This window comes from Zootermopsis nevadensis, unplaced genomic scaffold (assembly GCF_977971745.1).
Source record: "Zootermopsis nevadensis isolate Lab colony 2312 unplaced genomic scaffold, Znev_1.0 Znev_ptg000005l, whole genome shotgun sequence".
Lineage (NCBI taxonomy): Eukaryota > Metazoa > Arthropoda > Insecta > Blattodea > Termopsidae > Zootermopsis > Zootermopsis nevadensis.
Window position 1 is genome coordinate 2,790,332 of NW_028259137.1, and position 25,419 is coordinate 2,815,750.

The following is a 25,419-nucleotide window of genomic DNA, read 5'->3' on the forward strand; positions in this document are numbered from 1 at the left end:
CCGAAACATGTCGTAAGAGACGTTCCAATTTGTAAATCGATCATTCGATGCGGAACGTGAAATGATATTTTAAATATTTTAAATATTTTATTATCTTATTAAAATTGTGATTTGACGGAAAATATTAAAATATTTTGTCCTTTCGTCAAATGGACTGACCACACAAAATTTCGTGAAAATCTATCAGTTGAATAAAGAAGCATACAGACAGAATGGTGATATTAGGCTTACTCTTTCGTTGAAGAAATAAAATTAGCCTATGATAACAAGTGAAACACGCCACCCACCTGCACAAACCTGTAGTTTGATATTCAGACCGTGAAAAAGCACACATACACATTATATCCATTCCCATTAACACACATGAATCTGGAACAATCTAAAATGCATTTAAAGTAGTTCGATATTAGCAAATAAATAATACGGACTCATACGTGAGACACGCAATTTCTGACCTCGTATACGTTTTAATGTAAATTGTATCTGAGGAATACCAGAAAACATGCCCTACCAGAAATTACGTTAAATGTTGCGAGCTGGATAAACGACGGTAGATAGCGAGTGGATTACCCAGCACGCATTACGCACGTCACATAAGACAATATATATAATTATATACACGGTGGTCTAGCGGTTAGAACGCTGGCCTTGTAATCCTGGGGTCTCGGGTTCGATTCCCGGCGGAGCCCGAATTTATAACTTGTGTTGGGCAAGGCAGTGGTCTAGGCAACACGGAGTTTTCCTCCGTGGCATCCCAACAATTACTCCATTCACACACAGAAGAAGGCAATGGCAAACCACTTCTGGATCATCTGCCAAGAACGTATATGAACAGGTCCCAGTCCGAGAAAAGGATGGAAGGATCCTGTTCATATGGACCTGTCCTCAAACAGAAAACTAAATAAAAAAATACACCTGAGGATGGTTCTTTTAGGAACTGAAACATGTCGTGAAACATGAAAAAATAATGGTCTAATGTAAATCGAATATTTCGATAAAGAACATCATTTAATATTTTAAATATTTTAAAATGTTAATTATTGTAATATTTTAATATTTAATAAGAATTTATTGTGATTAGACGGACAAGATTTAATTTATATCAACAAAGAAGCAATTTTCCTATACATGCCACGTTAAGGTGATTAAAGGAATAATTTGTTCACATGATTTATCTTACGTAATCAATTCCCGTTATAAAAACACGGTTTATTATTTTATTTCGCGGGGATAAAATTACCAAATCACACGGGAATTGAAGGTAAATCTGCAGGCTTTCCTAACCTCGACACCGGATGGACAGACGGACAGATGTAGAACAGCCCCCAGCATCCATTAGACAGGAGTCAAGGCGAGGTCCAGAGGCACACTTGACGCAGTGACCATGAGAAAAAGAAACCCCATTTGTCAGTTCGTGTAATGTCCGTCTGTCAGTCCACCTAAAACATCTCACGTAGGTCTTTTTTTACAACAGCCCACAAAGGCACCTGTTCTGAGCAAGATGTGTATTTATACAATTCACATTCTAAAACAGCGCTTATTTATAATCTATTTTAATATTAATTTAACATGTACATATTTTGTCTCTTGATTTCTCTCCTTCAGGTTTACCGATAAAAATTTTGTAAGCTTTTTTCTATCTCTCCAGTACTTGCCACATATCTTATCTCCGTAGATTTTATTACCGAAATAATATCTGACAACGTGCACAACCTAAGGTTCAAAAACTCTTGTCATCCAACTGTTCTCAGTTATCCTCAATCTCTGTTCTATTCTTATATTTGCGAGATTTCACATATAAAGTTTCACGTTCATACAAGACAACGGTGGAAACAGATTATAACTTTGTAAACAAGTATTTTAACGAAGATTTCTGTCTTCTGGGTTGTTGCGCTGTGTAGTCTGGTCGATGTTAACCAACGTTTCAGAGGTCATACTGCCTCCGTCATCAGGGCGATGAGTATGAAGATTTCTGTCTTCTGGGTTGTTGCGCTGTGTAGTCTGGTCGATGTTAACCAACGTTTCAGAGGTCATACTGCCTCCATCATCAGGGCGATGAGTATGAAGATTTCTGTCTTCTGGGTTGTTGCGCTGTGTAGTCTGGTCGATGTTAACCAACGTTTCAGAGGTCATACTGCCTCCGTCATCAGGGCGATGAGTATGAAGATTTCTGTCTTCTGGGTTGTTGCGCTGTGTAGTCTGGTCGATGTTAACCAACGTTTCAGAGGTCATACTGCCTCCGTCATCAGAGTATGAAGATTTCTGTCTTCTCGGTTGTTGCGCCGTGTAGTATAGTAGATGTTTACCAACGTTTCGGAGGTCATACTGCCTCCGTGATCAGGGCGACAACCCAGAAGAGAGAAATCTTCAAGTATTTTAATTTTTGTACAGGGACCGAAAACATTAAATATTATCATTTTAATGTAATATTGTACTCTGCTATACTTTCAAAGTTGTTATTATCATCATCATCGTTGTTATAATTATTCTTGCTATTAATTTAACAGCAACACGAAATACGAACTGATTTCACATTTTCGTTTAGACCTCTCCCTCCTAAACTAAACCGTCTGTCCTACGGACTTGTTCTGCACAGAATTCAAAGACATTCATGTCGTAAAAGTGAACCGAGCCGAATATTTGTGGAGAGGGGAGGATTTACAAGAAGTGAGGCGTCTCACAGACACTCGAGGGCTCCTGGACCTTGTCACACGTTCAACAACACGACCAGCCCCGGCGGCTACCAAATGGGGTGGTCCGGAAAGTCGTCTCAGACATCGGAGGTACAGTGAGAACCAACACTTACTGTACAAAACCCAGGCAAGAGTTCGTCTTACAGAAGACAGTTTTAAGTAAAGTAGCATTTTTACATTGAAGTCTTTACAAAAAAAACACGCTTACAACGGAAAAATTTCGCTTCAGACAGGTTTCCGTTTAATACAGGAGCTTTTATGCGTTATTCTGGATGTTGCACACAGTTAAGAATCTCGAATTTCAACTCAGAAGAGAACGGTACGACTGTATAGAATACAGACAGGCTTGTAATTCCCATCCTATACGAGGTGCGATCGGAAAGTTTCCAGACTGTGTCAATAGCGGGCGAATCGGATGTAGTACGAGCTTCTGCAGCTAGGAGGTGCGGCCTACATTCATAGTGAATCAGTGTGCCAGCCGGCATCATCGAATTAGCATTTGTTTCTTAGTTACGGGCGTGGTCAAAGGATTTTATCTTCAAAAAGAATAAAATATTGTAGTCATCAGTTGACATACAGCACGCGTCAGATGTAAAATTTACATGTTCACATAATTCTTCAAATAACGTGCTTAAACACATCTATACAATTCATTTCTCATTTTAAAATTAAAGATTTAAAAAAGTTAAAACTATTTCATCGGTTTTTCCTGCGCAGAAGGACTCATGCATTAACCAATTAGCCAATTAACTGATCTTGTCACACAAAACTGATGTGAGACAAACATCATAACAAACTGAACGTGTACTCTACCACAGAATATTTAATGAGATTCAAACAGAAATAAAATAGAATCTGATCCAAAAATACATCACATTTTCACTGCATTCAGCTAATACCATAAAAATTCTATACGCAGAGTCCAAAATCTTGTAAAAATGTTACACTTCCATTCTTTTATAAAAGTTTTGTGAATGTCGCTAATCGCTGTTAGCTCGGTAAAACACGGACTGAACATCAGTACAATGAAATATAAATCGTAATTATAAATGCATCATCCAAATCTATATCATAGCTACATGGGAGAACACACAATCAAAATTGCAAGCATTTTCTATAAATCGTTACAATTTTTTTTATATATAAAAGGCCCACAGACCTACTTCCTGATGCAGTTAATACGTACAGCATAACAGAATATTTTCAAAAATGAATGACAAACATTTCTAATTGAACAACTCCACTCCTTGTTTACGTTATAATAAATTTAAAAATGGAAGATTCACGAAACATAAAAAAGCTCTGTTTGGTGCAACAGAATGCACATTTGAATATTAAACAGCTTTTAGATTTCCTTTAAAAAATAAACCTGAAACATGAAGCTGGCTGTACAACAGTGGACGATGTCAATTATTCTATGTACACACAGCGTGAGGCTCGCAATTAACAATTCACTCGGTACATCCATATTGACAACTCACAACTGCGAGACAAGTCTCAATAATTCACGTCTCTAAACAACAGACGCAATGCTGTAACTTATTTACTACCAGATATATAAAAAAAAAAAACACGGCACGCCCACAGCTGGGAAGCCAACTTAATCGTACAAGAAGGACCTCGTCTCCGAAACACATCACGACTATGAGATTCGTTCATCGTCAGAGTTCCTTGGGTTCCAAGAATCCGTATATACGATAATTACTTCAAAACGCGTTGCTTCAACATATAAAACCTTATGGTAACTATGTACACCACCTGATTTTTACAATAAATAATGCTGTGTTTTTCCCCACAAAGCGCATTTATATTTTCATATTATCCTCAGAGTAAACAGTGATTATTTCATGAGACGGTAAAGTTGCGTCATATTGTGATATAATAAATATATATATTATTTAAATCTTGTCCGTCTAATCACAATAAAATCTTATTAAATATTAAAATATTACAATAATTAACATTTAAAATATTTAAAATATTAAATGATGTTCTTTATCGAAATATTCGATTTACATTATTTTCTTAAACGGCGTTAACTAATTGATAATTGTAACGGTCATAGGTTGTGTTTTCTTTGAGGTACGAACTGAATTCTTAAATATTATTAAGGCTACATTCGGCTTAATAGAAATAATTCAATCAGAGGAGTAACTCTACCTTTTATCGTATCGACTGCCTGATAGGAGCTTGGCGTTGTATTACGTCGACTTCCGGGGTTCATCGGAGTCGAATGTTCGATGAGGCTCATTCCCCCGAAAGTCGAAGTCTTACGCCGAACTCCAACCGCGACAACCTGAGGAAAACGATGCTTAGATTGTTGTTTATCGACGACTTTCAACTGAAAAAGTTAATTATAATCGAAAACGACAGAAAAATTATGAATAATGATGAATAAGTAAGGATTTAGAAGGAGACGGTCGAGTATTTCTCAGCCTCTCCAGGTAAATTACAAAATTGTGTAGGCCGATACATGCACTTCGAATTCCTTACTTCAACGATGTGTAACATTTGCAGTTCAAACAGAGTACTTAAGTAATTTAAAGATCAATTTATCATTCCGTCTTCTTTAGATCGATAAGAACTAACGGTTCAAGTCAACAACGGCCTACAAGGAGTAATATAAGTGTGTTTTTATGTTTTTCTCTGTAATAAATTAAATTATAATTATAATATTTTATTTATTTATTTATTTAGTGTTCTGTCTGACGACAGGTCCATATGAACAGGATCCTTCCATCCTTTTCTCGGACTGGTACCTGTTCATATACGTTCTTGGCAGAAGATCCAGAAGTGGTTTGCCATTGCCTTCTTCTGTGTGTGAATGGAGTAATTGTTGGGATGCCACGGAGGAAAACCCCGTGTTGCCTAGACCACGGCCTTGCCCAACACAAGTTATAAATACGGGCACCGCCGGGAATCGAACCCGAGACCCCAGGATTAAAAGGCCAGCGTTCTAACCGCTAGACCACCTCATCTTATTATTATTTAGTGTTCTGTCTGACGACAGGTCCATTTGAACAGGATCCTTCCATCCTTTTCTCGGACTGCGACCTGTTCATATACGTTCTTGGCAGATGATCCAGAAGTGGTTTGCCATTGCCTTCTTCTGTGTGTGAATGGAGTAACTGTTGGGATGCCACGGAGGAAAACTCCGTGTTGCCTAGACCACGGCCTTGCCCAACACAAGTTATAAATTCGGGCACCGCCGGGAATCGAACCCGAGACCCCAGGATTACAAGGCCAGCGTTCTAACCGCTAGACCACCTCATCTTATTATTATTTAGTGTTCTGTCTGACGACAGGTCCATATGAACAGGATCCTTCCATCCTTTTCTCGGACTGGGACCTGTTCATATACGTTCTTGGCAGATGATCCAGAAGTGGTTTGCCATTGCCTTCTTCTGTGTGTGAATGGAGTAATTGTTGGGATGCCACGGAGGAAAACTCCGTGTTGCCTAGACCACGGCCTTGCCCAACACAAGTTATAAATTCGGGCACCGCCGGGAATCGAACCCGAGACCCCAGGATTACAAGGCCAGCGTTCTAACCGCTAGACCACCGTGGTATCAATGAATTTCTGTTGCAATTCATGCACACCGACAACATAACCTAAGAATCAGTCTTAAAACCTTTAAAGTTACTATAAAGGAATCAGTCTACAAGAACCGAGAAGAAATATAGAAATCTCAGTTAACCATCGGAGATTCGAACATGAAACCTGTTAACTGCCCTTCCAAATTCAGTGCTCTATGAATCTGAATTGCACATGGTGGCGAGGAGACAGGAACCACTAGGCATAAGCCTATTTAAGCCTGTAACACGTCTTTGGAAATGCGATGGAGCGAAAGGACAACGCGTAGAAAAACTCCCTCGATAAAATCTGAGTTGCTATCGACCGGAGCGCGGGGAAGGGGGGAATCATTGTTGAGAGATGTAAGCCTCATCACACCGGGGGGGTAGTTGAAAAGAACAGATAATCAATGAGGCAATCCAAACTGAGAATGGAGGTCAGAGGGGACCTCAGTAGTGGTGCTGATTAAAAACTCTGAGCTCAATTAGGCGCCTGGATGGTGTGTGTCTCCAATTGTGAAGAGGCAGCGAGGCGAGAGGATACAGAAGCTGTCATCTGCTCTTATTCGTCTCCATATGTTGCACAGATCTGCAAGTACCACAGGTGAAACTCCACGATGGAGTTATGAGGATTGCCGTGGCCTGTCACAGTGCCCGTAGGTTAATCGGTTGAAAAATGTTACCGCTGGTTCCGACCCCGTCTCACGCACCAAATTCACCTTCCTCATGTACGTTGATTTTAATTTTAACGTTGAATAACGTTTATAAAATCACGGTTACACTCGACGGAAACTGTAAGAAGTAAGGTAACTTCAAACGCCAATAACTCGAGACCTATGCAAGATTATTATTATTATTATTATTTTTTTATTTTTTTTATTTAGTGTTCTGTCTGAGGACAGGTCCATATGAACAGGATCCTTGCATCCTTTTCTCGGACTGGGACCTGTTCATATACGTTCTTGGCAGATGATCCAGAAGTGGTTTGCCATTGCCTTCTTCTGTGTGTGAATGGAGTAATTGTTGGAATGCCACGGAGAAACCGGGGAATCCCCCGGAGGAAAACTCCGTGTTGCCTAGACCACGACCTTGCCCAACACAAGTTATAAATTCGGGCACCGCCGGGAATCTAACCCGAGACCCCAGGATTACAAGGCCAGCGTTCTAACCGCTAGACCACCTCATCTTATTATTATTTAGTGTTCTGTCTGACGACAGGTCCATATGAACAGGCTCCTTCCATCCTTTTCTCGGACTGGGACCTGTTCATATACGTTCTTGGCAGATGATCCAGAAGTGGTTTGCCATTGCCTTCTTCTGTGTGTGAATGGAGTAATTGTTGGGATGCCACGGAGGAAAACTCCGTGTTGCCTAGACCACGGCCTTGCCCAACACAAGTTATAAATTCGGGCACCGCCGGGAATCGAACCCGAGACCCCAGGATTACAAGGCCAGCGTTCTAACCGCTAGACCACCGTTGAAATAATTACCCAAAACATGTAATAACTATATCCTCGTTCCTTAATTTCAATCGCTCGCCACGTCTAAAGCGTAAGAGTTAGATCGGGACATTTAGCGAGTTAAATACGTAAATAAACACGAGTTTTTCAAATTTGCAAACATATTTGAGGTAACTCTTACGGTTTCGGAGTTTTGGCCACTTATTTGATAACAAAGAACGGTTCTAGAGTGAGTGTGTTGAGTACGTGACACAACACGTAGATAAGCTGTCGGTGGATGACGTCACGTATAGATAAGATATAAAGTTATACATTAATGTGTAAATAAAATTTTATTTCAGTACAAATATACTTCTACAGTTAAAATTTATTCACCGTTAAGTAGGGAACCGTGGGTCCACTGTCAATTTTTATCTCGTATCAAACTGAATCAGCGTGAAAGAATTAACACCGAATACCTAAACAAGTCCTTGTTTTAAGATTGATTCAGACAGGAGGATGATATTAAAATGAATATTTAATATGTAGGGTGGGAGGTATGGACTAAAATCATCCGGCCAGTGGAGGGATCTCGTGAACTGAGTAGCTATTGTCTTCAAAAAAAAAATCTGGTCCGTGGAGTTACGAACATTTTAAAGCTGACACACAGATTTTTAAGTGTTCCCCCATCTCAGTTCGTAATCAACGATTTACGTTGTGATTAGTCTGTGTGATGAAGGAAACAACAAGGAATATCTTTCTAGTATACATTTAAAAACTCTTACCTGCTTTCAAATATCATGTTTCAAAGACAGCAATAATTCTGTCCTTTTATTACGTGAAAGATGATTTACTTTAAAGAATAACAAGCTATTGCTTTCAGACCATAAGTAGTGCATTTATTGAATGCTAATAATTATCCTGAAAAAAAAAGAACATACTGAGCTTGGTCAGGTCCTGGGGTACATCACACGTTAATCAGGTCAATAACCGGAAATTATAGATGACTGATCTAACGAGAGTCATTTCTAGTGAATTGGAACTGTAAAGATAGCAAATGACTACAATCCGAAATCACTAGCCATTAAATATCTGTTACTGGTTCTTTTCATAATGTTTGAAGGCGAGTAGATTTTATCCATCATCAGGGCCCTGATGATGGAGGCAGCAAGAGCATCCGAAACGTCTGTAAACTTCTACCAGACTACACGGCTCAAGAACCCAGAAGACAGTAATCTTTATCGCCCTGACGACGGAGGCAGTATGACCTCCGAAACGTTGGTAAACATCGACCAGACTACACAGCGCAACAACCCAGAAGACAGAAATCTTCATACTCATCGCCCTGATGATGGAGGCAGTATGACCTCTGAAACGTTGGTTAACATCGACCAGACTACACAGCGCAACAACCCAGAAGACAGAAATCTTCAGACTCATCGCCCTGATGATGGAGGCAGTATGACCTCTGAAACGTTGGTAAACATCGACCAGACTACACAGCGCAACAACCCAGAAGACAGAAATCTTCATACTCATCGCCCTGATGATGGAGGCAGTATGACCTCTGAAACGTTGGTTAACATCGACCAGACTACACAGCGCAACAACCCAGAAGACAGAAATCTTCAGACTCATCGCCCTGATGATGGAGGCAGTATGACCTCTGAAACGTTGGTTAACATCGACCAGACTACACAGCGCAACAACCCAGAAGACAGAAATCTTCATACTCATCGCCCTGATGATGGAGGCAGTATGACCTCTGAAACGTTGGTTAACATCGACCAGACTACACAGCGCAACAACCCAGAAGACAGAAATCTTCATACTCATCGCCCTGATGATGGAGGCAGTATGACCTCTGAAACGTTGGTTAACATCGACCAGACTACACAGCGCAACAACCCAGAAGACAGAAATCTTCATACTCATCGCCCTGATGATGGAGGCAGTATGACCTCTGAAACGTTGGTTAACATCGACCAGACTACACAGCGCAACAACCCAGAAGACAGAAATCTTCATACTCATCGCCCTGATGATGGAGGCAGTATGACCTCTGAAACGTTGGTTAACATCGACCAGACTACACAGCGCAACAACCCAGAAGACAGAAATCTTCATACTAAGAATCGCCCTGATGACGGAGGCAGTATGACCTCTGAAACGTTGGTTAACATCGACCAGACTACACAGCGCAACAACCCAGAAGACAGAAATCTTCATCGCCCTGATGACGGAGGCAGTATGACCTCTGAAACGTTGGTTAACATCGACCAGACTACACAGCGCAACAACCCAGAAGACAGAAATCTTCATACTCTGATGACGGAGGCAGTATGACCTCTGAAACGTTGGTTAACATCGACCAGACTACACAGCGCAACAACCCAGAAGACAGAAATCTTCATACTCTGATGACGGAGGCAGTATGACCTCTGAAACGTTGGTTAACATCGACCAGACTACACAGCGCAACAACCCAGAAGACAGAAATCTTCATACTCTGATGACGGAGGCAGTATGACCTCTGAAACGTTGGTTAACATCGATCAGACTACACAGCGCAACAACCCAGAAGACAGAAATCTTCATACTCTGATGACGGAGGCAGTATGACCTCTGAAACGTTGGTTAACATCGACCAGACTACACAGCGCAACAACCCAGAAGACAGAAATCTTCATACTCTGATGACGGAGGCAGTATGACCTCTGAAACGTTGGTTAACATCGACCAGACTACACAGCGCAACAACCCAGAAGACAGAAATCTTCATACTCTGATGACGGAGGCAGTATGACCTCTGAAACGTTGGTTAACATCGATCAGACTACACAGCGCAACAACCCAGAAGACAGAAATCTTCATACTCATCGCCCTGATGATGGAGGCAGTATGACCTCTGAAACGTTGGTTAACATCGACCAGACTACACAGCGCAACAACCCAGAAGACAGAAATCTTCATACTCTGATGACGGAGGCAGTATGACCTCTGAAACGTTGGTTAACATCGACCAGACTACACAGCGCAACAACCCAGAAGACAGAAATCTTCATACTCTGATGACGGAGGCAGTATGACCTCTGAAACGTTGGTTAACATCGACCAGACTACACAGCGCAACAACCCAGAAGACAGAAATCTTCATACTCTGATGACGGAGGCAGTATGACCTCTGAAACGTTGGTTAACATCGATCAGACTACACAGCGCAACAACCCAGAAGACAGAAATCTTCATACTCTGATGACGGAGGCAGTATGACCTCTGAAACGTTGGTTAACATCGACCAGACTACACAGCGCAACAACCCAGAAGACAGAAATCTTCATACTCTGATGACGGAGGCAGTATGACCTCTGAAACGTTGGTTAACATCGATCAGACTACACAGCGCAACAACCCAGAAGACAGAAATCTTCATACTCATCGCCCTGATGATGGAGGCAGTATGACCTCTGAAACGTTGGTTAACATCGACCAGACTACACAGCGCAACAACCCAGAAGACAGAAATCTTCATACTCTGATGACGGAGGCAGTATGACCTCTGAAACGTTGGTTAACATCGACCAGACTACACAGCGCAACAACCCAGAAGACAGAAATCTTCATACTCTGATGACGGAGGCAGTATGACCTCTGAAACGTTGGTTAACATCGATCAGACTACACAGCGCAACAACCCAGAAGACAGAAATCTTCATACTCTGATGACGGAGGCAGTATGACCTCTGAAACGTTGGTTAACATCGATCAGACTACACAGCGCAACAACCCAGAAGACAGAAATCTTCATACTCTGATGACGGAGGCAGTATGACCTCTGAAACGTTGGTTAACATCGATCAGACTACACAGCGCAACAACCCAGAAGACAGAAATCTTCATACTCTGATGACGGAGGCAGTATGACCTCTGAAACGTTGGTTAACATCGATCAGACTACACAGCGCAACAACCCAGAAGACAGAAATCTTCATACTCTGATGACGGAGGCAGTATGACCTCTGAAACGTTGGTTAACATCGATCAGACTACACAGCGCAACAACCCAGAAGACAGAAATCTTCATACTCATCGCCCTGATGATGGAGGCAGTATGACCTCTGAAACGTTGGTTAACATCGACCAGACTACACAGCGCAACAACCCAGAAGACAGAAATCTTCATACTCTGATGACGGAGGCAGTATGACCTCTGAAACGTTGGTTAACATCGACCAGACTACACAGCGCAACAACCCAGAAGACAGAAATCTTCATACTCATCGCCCTGATGATGGAGGCAGTATGACCTCTGAAACGTTGGTTAACATCGACCAGACTACACAGCGCAACAACCCAGAAGACAGAAATCTTCATACTCATCGCCCTGATGATGGAGGCAGTATGACCTCTGAAACGTTGGTTAACATCGACCAGACTACACAGCGCAACAACCCAGAAGACAGAAATCTTCATACTCTGATGACGGAGGCAGTATGACCTCTGAAACGTTGGTTAACATCGACCAGACTACACAGCGCAACAACCCAGAAGACAGAAATCTTCATACTCTGATGACGGAGGCAGTATGACCTCTGAAACGTTGGTTAACATCGATCAGACTACACAGCGCAACAACCCAGAAGACAGAAATCTTCATACTCATCGCCCTGATGATGGAGGCAGTATGACCTCTGAAACGTTGGTTAACATCGACCAGACTACACAGCGCAACAACCCAGAAGACAGAAATCTTCATACTCTGATGACGGAGGCAGTATGACCTCTGAAACGTTGGTTAACATCGACCAGACTACACAGCGCAACAACCCAGAAGACAGAAATCTTCATACTCTGATGACGGAGGCAGTATGACCTCTGAAACGTTGGTTAACATCGACCAGACTACACAGCGCAACAACCCAGAAGACAGAAATCTTCATCGCCCTGATGACGGAGGCAGTATGACCTCTGAAACGTTGGTAAACATCGACCAGACTACACAGCGCAACAACCCAGAAGACAGAAATCTTCATACTCTGATGACGGAGGCAGTATGACCTCTGAAACGTTGGTTAACATCGACCAGACTACACAGCGCAACAACCCAGAAGACAGAAATCTTCATACTCTGATGACGGAGGCAGTATGACCTCTGAAACGTTGGTTAACATCGACCAGACTACACAGCGCAACAACCCAGAAGACAGTCATCTTCAGACTCAACGCCCTGATGATGGAGGCAGTATGACCTCTGAAACGTTGGTTAACATCGACCAGACTACACAGCGCAACAACCCAGAAGACAGAAATCTTCATACTCATCGCCCTGATGATGGAGGCAGTATGACCTCTGAAACGTTGGTTAACATCGACCAGACTACACAGCGCAACAACCCAGAAGACAGAAATCTTCATACTCATCGCCCTGATGATGGAGGCAGTATGACCTCTGAAACGTTGGTAAACATCGATCAGACTACACAGCGCAACAACCCAGAAGACAGAAATCTTCATACTCTGATGACGGAGGCAGTATGACCTCTGAAACGTTGGTTAACATCGACCAGACTACACAGCGCAACAACCCAGAAGACAGAAATCTTCATACTCTGATGACGGAGGCAGTATGACCTCTGAAACGTTGGTTAACATCGACCAGACTACACAGCGCAACAACCCAGAAGACAGAAATCTTCATACTCTGATGACGGAGGCAGTATGACCTCTGAAACGTTGGTTAACATCGATCAGACTACACAGCGCAACAACCCAGAAGACAGAAATCTTCATACTCATCGCCCTGATGATGGAGGCAGTATGACCTCTGAAACGTTGGTTAACATCGACCAGACTACACAGCGCAACAACCCAGAAGACAGAAATCTTCATACTCATCGCCCTGATGATGGAGGCAGTATGACCTCTGAAACGTTGGTTAACATCGATCAGACTACACAGCGCAACAACCCAGAAGACAGAAATCTTCATACTCTGATGACGGAGGCAGTATGACCTCTGAAACGTTGGTTAACATCGACCAGACTACACAGCGCAACAACCCAGAAGACAGAAATCTTCATACTCTGATGACGGAGGCAGTATGACCTCTGAAACGTTGGTTAACATCGACCAGACTACACAGCGCAACAACCCAGAAGACAGAAATCTTCATACTCTGATGACGGAGGCAGTATGACCTCTGAAACGTTGGTTAACATCGACCAGACTACACAGCGCAACAACCCAGAAGACAGAAATCTTCATACTCTGATGACGGAGGCAGTATGACCTCTGAAACGTTGGTTAACATCGACCAGACTACACAGCGCAACAACCCAGAAGACAGAAATCTTCATCGCCCTGATGACGGAGGCAGTATGACCTCTGAAACGTTGGTTAACATCGACCAGACTACACAGCGCAACAACCCAGAAGACAGAAATCTTCATACTCATCGCCCTGATGATGGAGGCAGTATGACCTCTGAAACGTTGGTTAACATCGACCAGACTACACAGCGCAACAACCCAGAAGACAGAAATCTTCATACTCATCGCCCTGATGATGGAGGCAGTATGACCTCTGAAACGTTGGTTAACATCGACCAGACTACACAGCGCAACAACCCAGAAGACAGAAATCTTCATACTCTGATGACGGAGGCAGTATGACCTCTGAAACGTTGGTTAACATCGACCAGACTACACAGCGCAACAACCCAGAAGACAGAAATCTTCATACTCATCGCCCTGATGATGGAGGCAGTATGACCTCTGAAACGTTGGTTAACATCGACCAGACTACACAGCGCAACAACCCAGAAGACAGAAATCTTCATACTCATCGCCCTGATGATGGAGGCAGTATGACCTCTGAAACGTTGGTTAACATCGACCAGACTACACAGCGCAACAACCCAGAAGACAGAAATCTTCATACTCATCGCCCTGATGATGGAGGCAGTATGACCTCTGAAACGTTGGTTAACATCGACCAGACTACACAGCGCAACAACCCAGAAGACAGAAATCTTCATACTCATCGCCCTGATGATGGAGGCAGTATGACCTCTGAAACGTTGGTTAACATCGACCAGACTACACAGCGCAACAACCCAGAAGACAGAAATCTTCATACTCATCGCCCTGATGACGGAGGCAGTATGACCTCTGAAACGTTGGTTAACATCGACCAGACTACACAGCGCAACAACCCAGAAGACGGAAATCTTCATACTCATCGCCCTGATGATGGAGGCAGTATGACCTCTGAAACGTTGGTAAACATCGACCAGACTACACAGCGCAACAACCCAGAAGACGGAAATCTTCATACTCATCGCCCTGATGACGGAGGCAGTATGACCTCTGAAACGTTGGTTAACATCGACCAGACTACACAGCGCAACAACCCAGAAGACAGAAATCTTCATACTCATCGCCCTGATGATGGAGGCAGTATGACCTCTGAAACGTTGGTTAACATCGACCAGACTACACAGCGCAACAACCCAGAAGACAGAAATCTTCATACTCATCGCCCTGATGATGGAGGCAGTATGACCTCTGAAACGTTGGTTAACATCGACCAGACTACACAGCGCAACAACCCAGAAGACAGAAATCTTCATACTCATCGCCCTGATGACGGAGGCAGTATGACCTCTGAAACGTTGGTTAACATCGACCAGACTACACAGCGCAACAACCCAGAAGACGGAAATCATCATACTCATCGCCCTGATGATGGAGGCAGTATGACCTCTGAAACGTTGGTAAACATCGACCAGACTACACAGCGCAACAACCCAGAAGACGGAAATCTTCATACTCATCGCCCTGATGATGGAGGCAGTATGACCTCTGAAACGTTGGTTAACATCGACCAGACTACACAGCGCAACAACCCAGAAGACAGAAATCTTCATACTCTGATGACGGAGGCAGTATGACCTCTGAAACGTTGGTTAACATCGACCAGACTACACAGCGCAACAACCCAGAAGACAGAAATCTTCATACTCTGATGACGGAGGCAGTATGACCTCTGAAACGTTGGTTAACATCGACCAGACTACACAGCGCAACAACCCAGAAGACAGAAATCTTCATACTCTGATGACGGAGGCAGTATGACCTCTGAAACGTTGGTTAACATCGACCAGACTACACAGCGCAACAACCCAGAAGACAGAAATCTTCATACTCTGATGACGGAGGCAGTATGACCTCTGAAACGTTGGTTAACATCGACCAGACTACACAGCGCAACAACCCAGAAGACAGAAATCTTCATCGCCCTGATGACGGAGGCAGTATGACCTCTGAAACGTTGGTTAACATCGACCAGACTACACAGCGCAACAACCCAGAAGACAGAAATCTTCATACTCATCGCCCTGATGATGGAGGCAGTATGACCTCTGAAACGTTGGTTAACATCGACCAGACTACACAGCGCAACAACCCAGAAGACAGAAATCTTCATACTCATCGCCCTGATGATGGAGGCAGTATGACCTCTGAAACGTTGGTTAACATCGACCAGACTACACAGCGCAACAACCCAGAAGACAGAAATCTTCATACTCTGATGACGGAGGCAGTATGACCTCTGAAACGTTGGTTAACATCGACCAGACTACACAGCGCAACAACCCAGAAGACAGAAATCTTCATACTCATCGCCCTGATGATGGAGGCAGTATGACCTCTGAAACGTTGGTTAACATCGACCAGACTACACAGCGCAACAACCCAGAAGACAGAAATCTTCATACTCATCGCCCTGATGATGGAGGCAGTATGACCTCTGAAACGTTGGTTAACATCGACCAGACTACACAGCGCAACAACCCAGAAGACAGAAATCTTCATACTCATCGCCCTGATGATGGAGGCAGTATGACCTCTGAAACGTTGGTTAACATCGACCAGACTACACAGCGCAACAACCCAGAAGACAGAAATCTTCATACTCATCGCCCTGATGATGGAGGCAGTATGACCTCTGAAACGTTGGTTAACATCGACCAGACTACACAGCGCAACAACCCAGAAGACAGAAATCTTCATACTCATCGCCCTGATGACGGAGGCAGTATGACCTCTGAAACGTTGGTTAACATCGACCAGACTACACAGCGCAACAACCCAGAAGACGGAAATCTTCATACTCATCGCCCTGATGATGGAGGCAGTATGACCTCTGAAACGTTGGTAAACATCGACCAGACTACACAGCGCAACAACCCAGAAGACGGAAATCTTCATACTCATCGCCCTGATGACGGAGGCAGTATGACCTCTGAAACGTTGGTTAACATCGACCAGACTACACAGCGCAACAACCCAGAAGACAGAAATCTTCATACTCATCGCCCTGATGATGGAGGCAGTATGACCTCTGAAACGTTGGTTAACATCGACCAGACTACACAGCGCAACAACCCAGAAGACAGAAATCTTCATACTCATCGCCCTGATGATGGAGGCAGTATGACCTCTGAAACGTTGGTTAACATCGACCAGACTACACAGCGCAACAACCCAGAAGACAGAAATCTTCATACTCATCGCCCTGATGACGGAGGCAGTATGACCTCTGAAACGTTGGTTAACATCGACCAGACTACACAGCGCAACAACCCAGAAGACGGAAATCTTCATACTCATCGCCCTGATGATGGAGGCAGTATGACCTCTGAAACGTTGGTAAACATCGACCAGACTACACAGCGCAACAACCCAGAAGACGGAAATCTTCATACTCATCGCCCTGATGATGGAGGCAGTATGACCTCTGAAACGTTGGTTAACATCGACCAGACTACACAGCGCAACAACCCAGAAGACAGAAATCTTCATACTCATCGCCCTGATGATGGAGGCAGTATGACCTCTGAAACGTTGGTTAACATCGACCAGACTACACAGCGCAACAACCCAGAAGACAGAAATCTTCATACTCATCGCCCTGATGACGGAGGCAGTATGACCTCTGAAACGTTGGTTAACATCGACCAGACTACACAGCGCAACAACCCAGAAGACGGAAATCTTCATACTCATCGCCCTGATGATGGAGGCAGTATGACCTCTGAAACGTTGGTAAACATCGACCAGACTACACAGCGCAACAACCCAGAAGACGGAAATCTTCATACTCATCGCCCTGATGATGGAGGCAGTATGACCTCTGAAACGTTGGTTAACATCGACCAGACTACACAGCGCAACAACCCAGAAGACAGAAATCTTCATACTCATCGCCCTGATGACGGAGGCAGTATGACCTCTGAAACGTTGGTTAACATCGACCAGACTACACAGCGCAACAACCCAGAAGACAGAAATCTTCATACTCATCGCCCTGATGATGGAGGCAGTATGACCTCTGAAACGTTGGTTAACATCGACCAGACTACACAGCGCAACAACCCAGAAGACAGAAATCTTCATACTCATCGCCCTGATGATGGAGGCAGTATGACCTCTGAAACGTTGGTTAACATCGACCAGACTACACAGCGCAACAACCCAGAAGACAGAAATCTTCATACTCATCGCCCTGATGACGGAGGCAGTATGACCTCTGAAACGTTGGTTAACATCGACCAGACTACACAGCGCAACAACCCAGAAGACGGAAATCTTCATACTCATCGCCCTGATGATAAAGGCAGTATGACCTCTGAAACGTTGGTAAACATCGACCAGACTACACAGCGCAACAACCCAGAAGACGGAAATCTTCATACTCATCGCCCTGATGATGGAGGCAGTATGACCTCTGAAACGTTGGTTAACATCGACCAGACTACACAGCGCAACAACCCAGAAGACAGAAATCTTCATACTCATCGCCCTGATGATGGAGGCAGTATGACCTCTGAAACGTTGGTTAACATCGACCAGACTACACAGCGCAACAACCCAGAAGACGGAAATCTTCATACTCATCGCCCTGATGATGGAGGCAGTATGACCTCTGAAACGTTGGTTAACATCGACCAGACTACACAGCGCAACAACCCAGAAGACAGAAATCTTCATACTCATCGCCCTGATGATGGAGGCAGTATGACCTCTGAAACGTTGGTTAACATCGACCAGACTACACAGCGCAACAACCCAGAAGACGGAAATCTTCATACTCATCGCCCTGATGACGGAGGCAGTATGACCTCCGAAACTTTGGTAAACATCGACCAGACTACACAGCGCAACAACCCAGAAGACGGAAATCTTCATACTCATCGCCCTGATGATGGAGGCAGTATGACCTCTGAAACGTTGGTTAACATCGACCAGACTACACAGCGCAACAACCCAGAAGACAGAAATCTTCATACTCATCGCCCTGATGATGGAGGCAGTATGACCTCTGAAACGTTGGTAAACATCGACCAGACTACACAGCGCAACAACCCAGAAGACAGAAATCTTCATACTCAACGCCGTGATAAAATCAAATGATACTTTTATAGGGTAATATCACTGTTGACATTTTATCAGAACTGCATACAATATTTTAATCTGTAATCTATAGAATAGAAATCACTTTCGAGATGAAAGTAAAGGCTGGAGGATAATATTAAAATTAAGCTTCAAAAATGTGGGGTTTAGTGCTGTAGGATGTAGAGTAGATACAACTGACTCACAATAAGGTCCAGTGACGGGCTCTTGTAAACATGGTAATGAACCATTGAATTCAATAAAATGTAGGAAACCACCTGACCAATTATGCGACAACAAACTTCTCAACTAAGATTATACTACGCGGACTAAGGCATTGGAATTATTTTTAAGAAACTATGGACAAATGAAAATCAGATCTCTGCGTGCGAAAATGAATTACAGAACACGAACGATACCTGCGGGTATAATTAATTCAGACCACACTCGTGTTTCTGAAGTGAATTCAGACTTGTACGCCGACTTGATTGCCAGGATATTCCGACCTATTCGTTCATTGCCTCAATATGCGACGCGGAAGGGCCCAGACTAAGGTCCTGTGCCTTTTCAGAACGAATTAAGTCAAGAACACAGATTGAGGATACTTTATAGGATAATATTTTGACCCAAGAGGTAATACATCGCAGAAGAATCACCAAAACTGAAGAATGAATAGTATAATAATTTGTACTACTCACTAAATATTTGGATGATCAATTCGAGGAGGTTTAAGATAAGTGGGACATGTAGCGCACATGGAAAAAATGAGAAATTCTTACAAAATTGTGACTTGAAAGTCTGAAGAACTGAAAGAATAATATTAAAATGAATCTTAGAGAATAAATCTGAGGGTTTAAATTTGATTTATCCGACTCAGGGCAAGGAACGGTGGCTGGCACTTATGAACTTAACGTTTCCATAAAATACGTTGAGTTAGCTTGCCAAGAAGACCGCTGCTCCATAGTCAGTTAGGTAGTTACTTTCAGAAATTCTATACCCTGCACCAGTCCCCTACATTTATTTTTGTCAAGCAACCATTCTCACGCCAGCAGTTTCTAAATAAGTATAACCTACCCAGAGACATTCCTCAGTACACAAATATCAAAAAAACATGCGTCGAACAATATTGGTACACATACAACTAAGAATCAAATACGTTCTCATACGACGTCGAAGCCTTTTATAAGTGTTTAATGCCAAATTTCATTTTGTCATAGCGAGAAACAAAAGCAAGAAATCTTATTCAACTGAAAGTCATTCATGTTAAAATTTCAGTAACTGATTGGCAGCTCTGTACTTCACCTGACAGTACAATGAACATTGTTTCAACACGTTTTGTTCATATCATATGCACCGTCTAGTCTATTGTGCACGCAGTCTCATGAAGGGGAGATATGTTTAAGTTTAGAGTAACTGATATGTAAAATATGGTACATAATTGAGGAGCTACTTAGGGCCAAAACTTATAGTTCTGGTAACCGATACCTCTCCATTGGTCACTGAACTGTATGACGTAGGCACCCGCTCCGCGTTACGAGTAGAGGGTCCATCAATTGTTTGCAGCGGGAGTGCCTGCCTTAATAATTCACAGGATGATGACCCAATGAAAGGCTACATGCCACTTAACCTCATTATTCCGATACTTGGGGAATAAGATACCTCAGCTTTCGATGTTGCCCAGCAGTCGTGGGAATGTCGCTGTGATCTACACAAAATTTTGTGTACGGCACAAAGGACTGAACAAAGAACAGACGAGAAGAAGGCGTTCTTTACCGATTTTTATTTATTTAGTGTTCTGTCTGACGACAGGTCCATATGAACAGGATCCTTCCATCCTTTAATCGGACTGGGACCTGTTCATATACGTTCTTGGCAGATGATCCAGAAGTGGTTTGCCATTGCCTTCTTCTGTGTGTGAATGGAGTAATTGTTGGGATGCCACGGAGGAAAACTCCGTGTTGCCTAGACCACGGCCTTGCCCAACACAAGTTATAAATTCGGGCACCGCCGGGAATCGAACCCGAGACCCCAGGATTACAAGGCCAGCGTTCTAACCGCTAGACCACCGTCCTTTACCGATTAACAGCGTTAAATTATTATACCTATTAAAGAAATTTCACAAAATAGATTTATTAGAACGTTAATATATGTAATTCTGTGAGATTAAATAACTAACAAAATCACAAAGAACCTATCACCTGATCACACGGTACAGTACTGTACAAAATTACCTTCATCAGTTCATAGTTATTCAGTTGGTGAAGACAGATCAACATCAACAAGATATTTCTTTTTCGTTCACTGAAAATAGTCAATAACCTCCACAAAGCCCGAAAGTGGACCCTATTCTGAGCCAGCTCAATTCATATTACATCTTCCCAATTTCTTTTTTCAAGCACATAATTTAATAATATCCGCATATCTATGCTTAGGTCTTCCAATTGGTTTCTTCCACTGAGGTATTTTAATTATAATTTTATGCACAGTATTTTTTCTTTGTGCGTGCTACATGCCTGCCTATCGCACTGACGGAATCATTCTAAATAATGAGTGGAAAATAACCAATCACAACCTAATTTTTTTTATTATTTGTAGTTTTCTGTCTGACGACAGGTCCATATGAACAGGATCCTTCCATCCTTTTCTCGGACTGGGACCTGTTCATATACGTTCTTGGCAGATGATCCAGAAGTGGTTTGCCATTGCCTTCTTCTGTGTGCGAATGGAGTAATTGTTGGGATGCCACGGAGAAACCGGGGAAGCCCCCGGAGGAAAATTCCGTGTTGCCTAGACCACGGCCTTGCCCAACACAAGTTATAAATTCGGGCACCGCCGGGAATCGAACCCGGGGCACAACCTAATATGATACAGAAATGCGTCTACTATTTTAGCGCAAAAACCGATATAAGACTTTGTATTCAGATCCGGAAAAAAAAACCTCACACATAGAAACGTCCATCACATATAATTTTCTCCGATTTGTGTCAAACCGACAATGAGATATCACGTTCTCAAGACGGTGAGTAAAAAGCTGACCGTCTTGTGATATCTTGCGCCACGTAGTCTGTTAAAAGTTTACATGTGTTTCAGAGGTGATTGCTGACTCCATCATCAGGGCGATGAGTCACTTATCGCCCTGAGGATGGAGGCAGTAACCACCTAAACCTTCGGTAAACTTCTACCAGATTATACGGCGCAACGTTCCAGAAGAGAGTAATTTTCATACTTCCGTTACGTAATGTTCACCTTGCCTGTTTCACCGTAAAGAAACATACAAAGTTTATTTATAAAAGCGGCCGCTTGAGAAACAGAAATATTTCTTCCATAAAGGACACGTACCGGGCGCGAGAAATCTTTCTAAAGTTCAGTAAGGCTGTTAAAATGGATGCCTGCTTAGACAAAACACTAACAAAACCCCACAACTCGAGAGAACAATGAAAAGTGAGAAGTAATCTGTCATAGAATATAACAGGAATCCCAAATACATTATTTTCTACCTGTTATCGGTCTTGCCGTCAAAACTTCTCAACATGGTGAATAACACTTAAAATATTGTGAAACAAAATCAGGAGAAGCTACATACCGATATCTTGTAGGACTTGAGGCCTTCACAACGATGTAAATGTAGATTTTTGGTATTTAGTCCTGATGAAGGAGGTAGTATGTCTCTCCGAAACACTTGCACGCAACCACCATCTGCAATAATACATTAATTGCATCACTCTGAATCATTAAATAAAATATTTTATTCATATGGAGGGACATGTATATAACATGACAAAGCTGATAAATGCATATACCTATAAAATTATATTAGGGAAATCAAAATAAATTTCCCTTCCTGTATGGAAACCCAAGCCAGCTGAATTCAATCAACACTCACATCTTATCATTATACGTTTAATTTTAACATTTTATTTCAACTACAAAGAGGTATACAAATTAATATCTTTCTTACAGTTTTTACTACGAAGTGTTAATATCTAAAGGCATTTTACATTCACCACATTTGAGTTACATGCCCCTTAATCTTATCACCATAATAATATTTCATAAACAGTATTAGTTCTAAAACTACTCATCACGTAATTATTTCCAAAATCTCCCTGTTCCATATCTTAGGTTAAAATATTCTCTTCAGGAGCTACTTTGATCTTCTATACCCTCAATACATGGTGTCAGAGATGAACCGAGGGTCACTCCAAAAGTAATGCCCTATATTTTTAAAAAAAAATCTATTTACACAGCGCACAGATACATTCGTTTCGCTTCTACGAGGCGCGTCCTCAAAGTAAGTTTCCCTGGGGCCGTTTACAGAAACAAAACACAATTTCATGGAAATATTTATTGCAACAGATACAGCAAGTATCCAGCTATTTTTCAACATATTCGCCACCGGAATTAAGACATTTGTCATACCGTGGGATCAACTTTTGAATACCTGTGTCGTAGAAGTCTGCCGCCTGGGATTGGAACCACTGTGTGACAACCATCTCCGCCTCTCTGTCATTCTCAAAACGCTGACGCTGACCGGACAGGAATTTCTTGAGGTGTAGGAAAAGATGGAAATCACTGGGAGCGAGGTCCGGGCTGTAGGGTGAATGATTAAACACCTCCCAGCTGAACTCCTGCAGGAGACTTGCTGTCCGTCGAGCCGTGTGCGGCCTAGCGTTATCACTGACCGCACTTCACAGTCGGCGGGAGCTGGAATAAGAACCTCCATCTTCAACAGCTGCAACGATGCTACTGTGAGAACGCGGGAAGTGCCGTTAGTGCATGCGCCATGCTACGTCATTGCTCTATCACGTACGCACAGTCGCTTCGCGCAATATAAGGTTTGCTAGCTGTGGGACGAGTGGGAAACTTACTTTGAGGACGCGCCTCGTATTAAAATTTAGTTAATCATTCTCCCGCTAGTGGCACATGTGTATTATCATTCGTTAAACATGGCCGCCGTCCTTGACGTTCGTCATAAACAAAGTGCTGTTATCGAGTTTCTTGTGTGTGAGAAACAGCCGATCGCATTACAGTTAGCCGCTTGGCAAAAGGTAACTGACGTCTCTGCCGAGAGGTCAGCGCACTCCTCATCGTATTCGAGTGGTCACAGGTCAGACCACGGTAACCGGCGATCCTGACCGAGGATTTCGTGATTTTTTCTAAATCAATCTCGACGAATTCCGGGATAGTATATAGAGCAGGACACCACCGTTTCTTTCCAAATCTCTTCCAATCGTTATACATTCTGAGCTACTCACAGCGTCGTTAAACAAAACACCTGAGCACGTTTTGTTAACGCAGAATTGTCTGTGTGCATCGCCTGTACAACTTAATATTCGAGGGAGTTGTCTGTATTCAAGTCGGAAACAAATTGCCATGGCGTTGTATCGGACTTCATTATAATGCTTAACGGTACATATGTTTCACCACAGCTGATGGCGGATACGACGAACTACCAGGGGATTTCCTCTGCGTATTGAATTTCTGTGGCGGAACACAGGGGTTCAACAAGAATATGAATAGTGGATTCATATTTGAGTCGCCCGATAACCCAAGACACTCAGAATTATTACATTTCAGTGGTTCCGTTTCCAGCACTTAAACTGTTACAAATTCTCTCTGGGGATATTTCGCACACACTTGCTTTAGCCTCCTGCCCGATGCCTTCCCACAGTGTCGAGTTACCTTCCACCGCCTTTCTACTCCCAGTGGCCTAGCCTTCTCGGCGACAGGACATCGATTATTGTCGAAACAATAGCGATATATCGCCTTCCGTATCCTTCCAGCAGAACTAGGGTGAGATCGTGGTGCATAATTACAAGGGGCAACATTGTCAACCCAAATATGATCAGCGTTTATGTGATGACTTCGAAGTTTTATGTGTAGATGAAAGAATAATATTAAAATGGGACATACACAGATTGTATTCTGAAGATAACTTGACTTAAACGTGACTAGGCCAGCGAAATGATTTGTTAATTTGTTACGAGTTACTACAAACTCATTTATTTTCTTTAAATCAAAAGATTTTAAAACATCTTATGTTTCTTATCTCATCTTCTGCTTTATCTACAAGTACCACACATGTTATTGATTTTAAAAACCGTACCGTAAAATGTAAGATTTCCAGGAAAATATTGTGTCAAGTAATATTTATGTCTGAGCATGTAATATGGCAAAATGTTATTTCTGAATAAGTATTATTAAAGAAATCAAAAATTGCCTATTAGTTTTTCAATATTAGTGCCAGGAACTGTTTCT

At 42.7% G+C, this 25,419-nt stretch overlaps 1 protein-coding gene across 2 annotated transcripts in view; it reads right to left on the reverse strand.

Moving 5' to 3' along the window:
• Positions 1-25,419, reverse strand: part of ssp3 (SCAPER domain-containing protein short spindle 3) — a 314,720-nt gene that overhangs the window by 7,649 nt on the left and 281,652 nt on the right. For both annotated transcript variants that reach the window (XM_087343366.1, XM_087343365.1), the window contains exon 26: positions 22,745-22,857. In XM_087343366.1, the coding sequence (XP_087199492.1) occupies positions 22,801-22,857 (57 nt within the window). In that variant the 3' untranslated portion in view covers positions 22,745-22,800. The remainder of the gene's footprint in view (positions 1-22,744; positions 22,858-25,419) is intronic.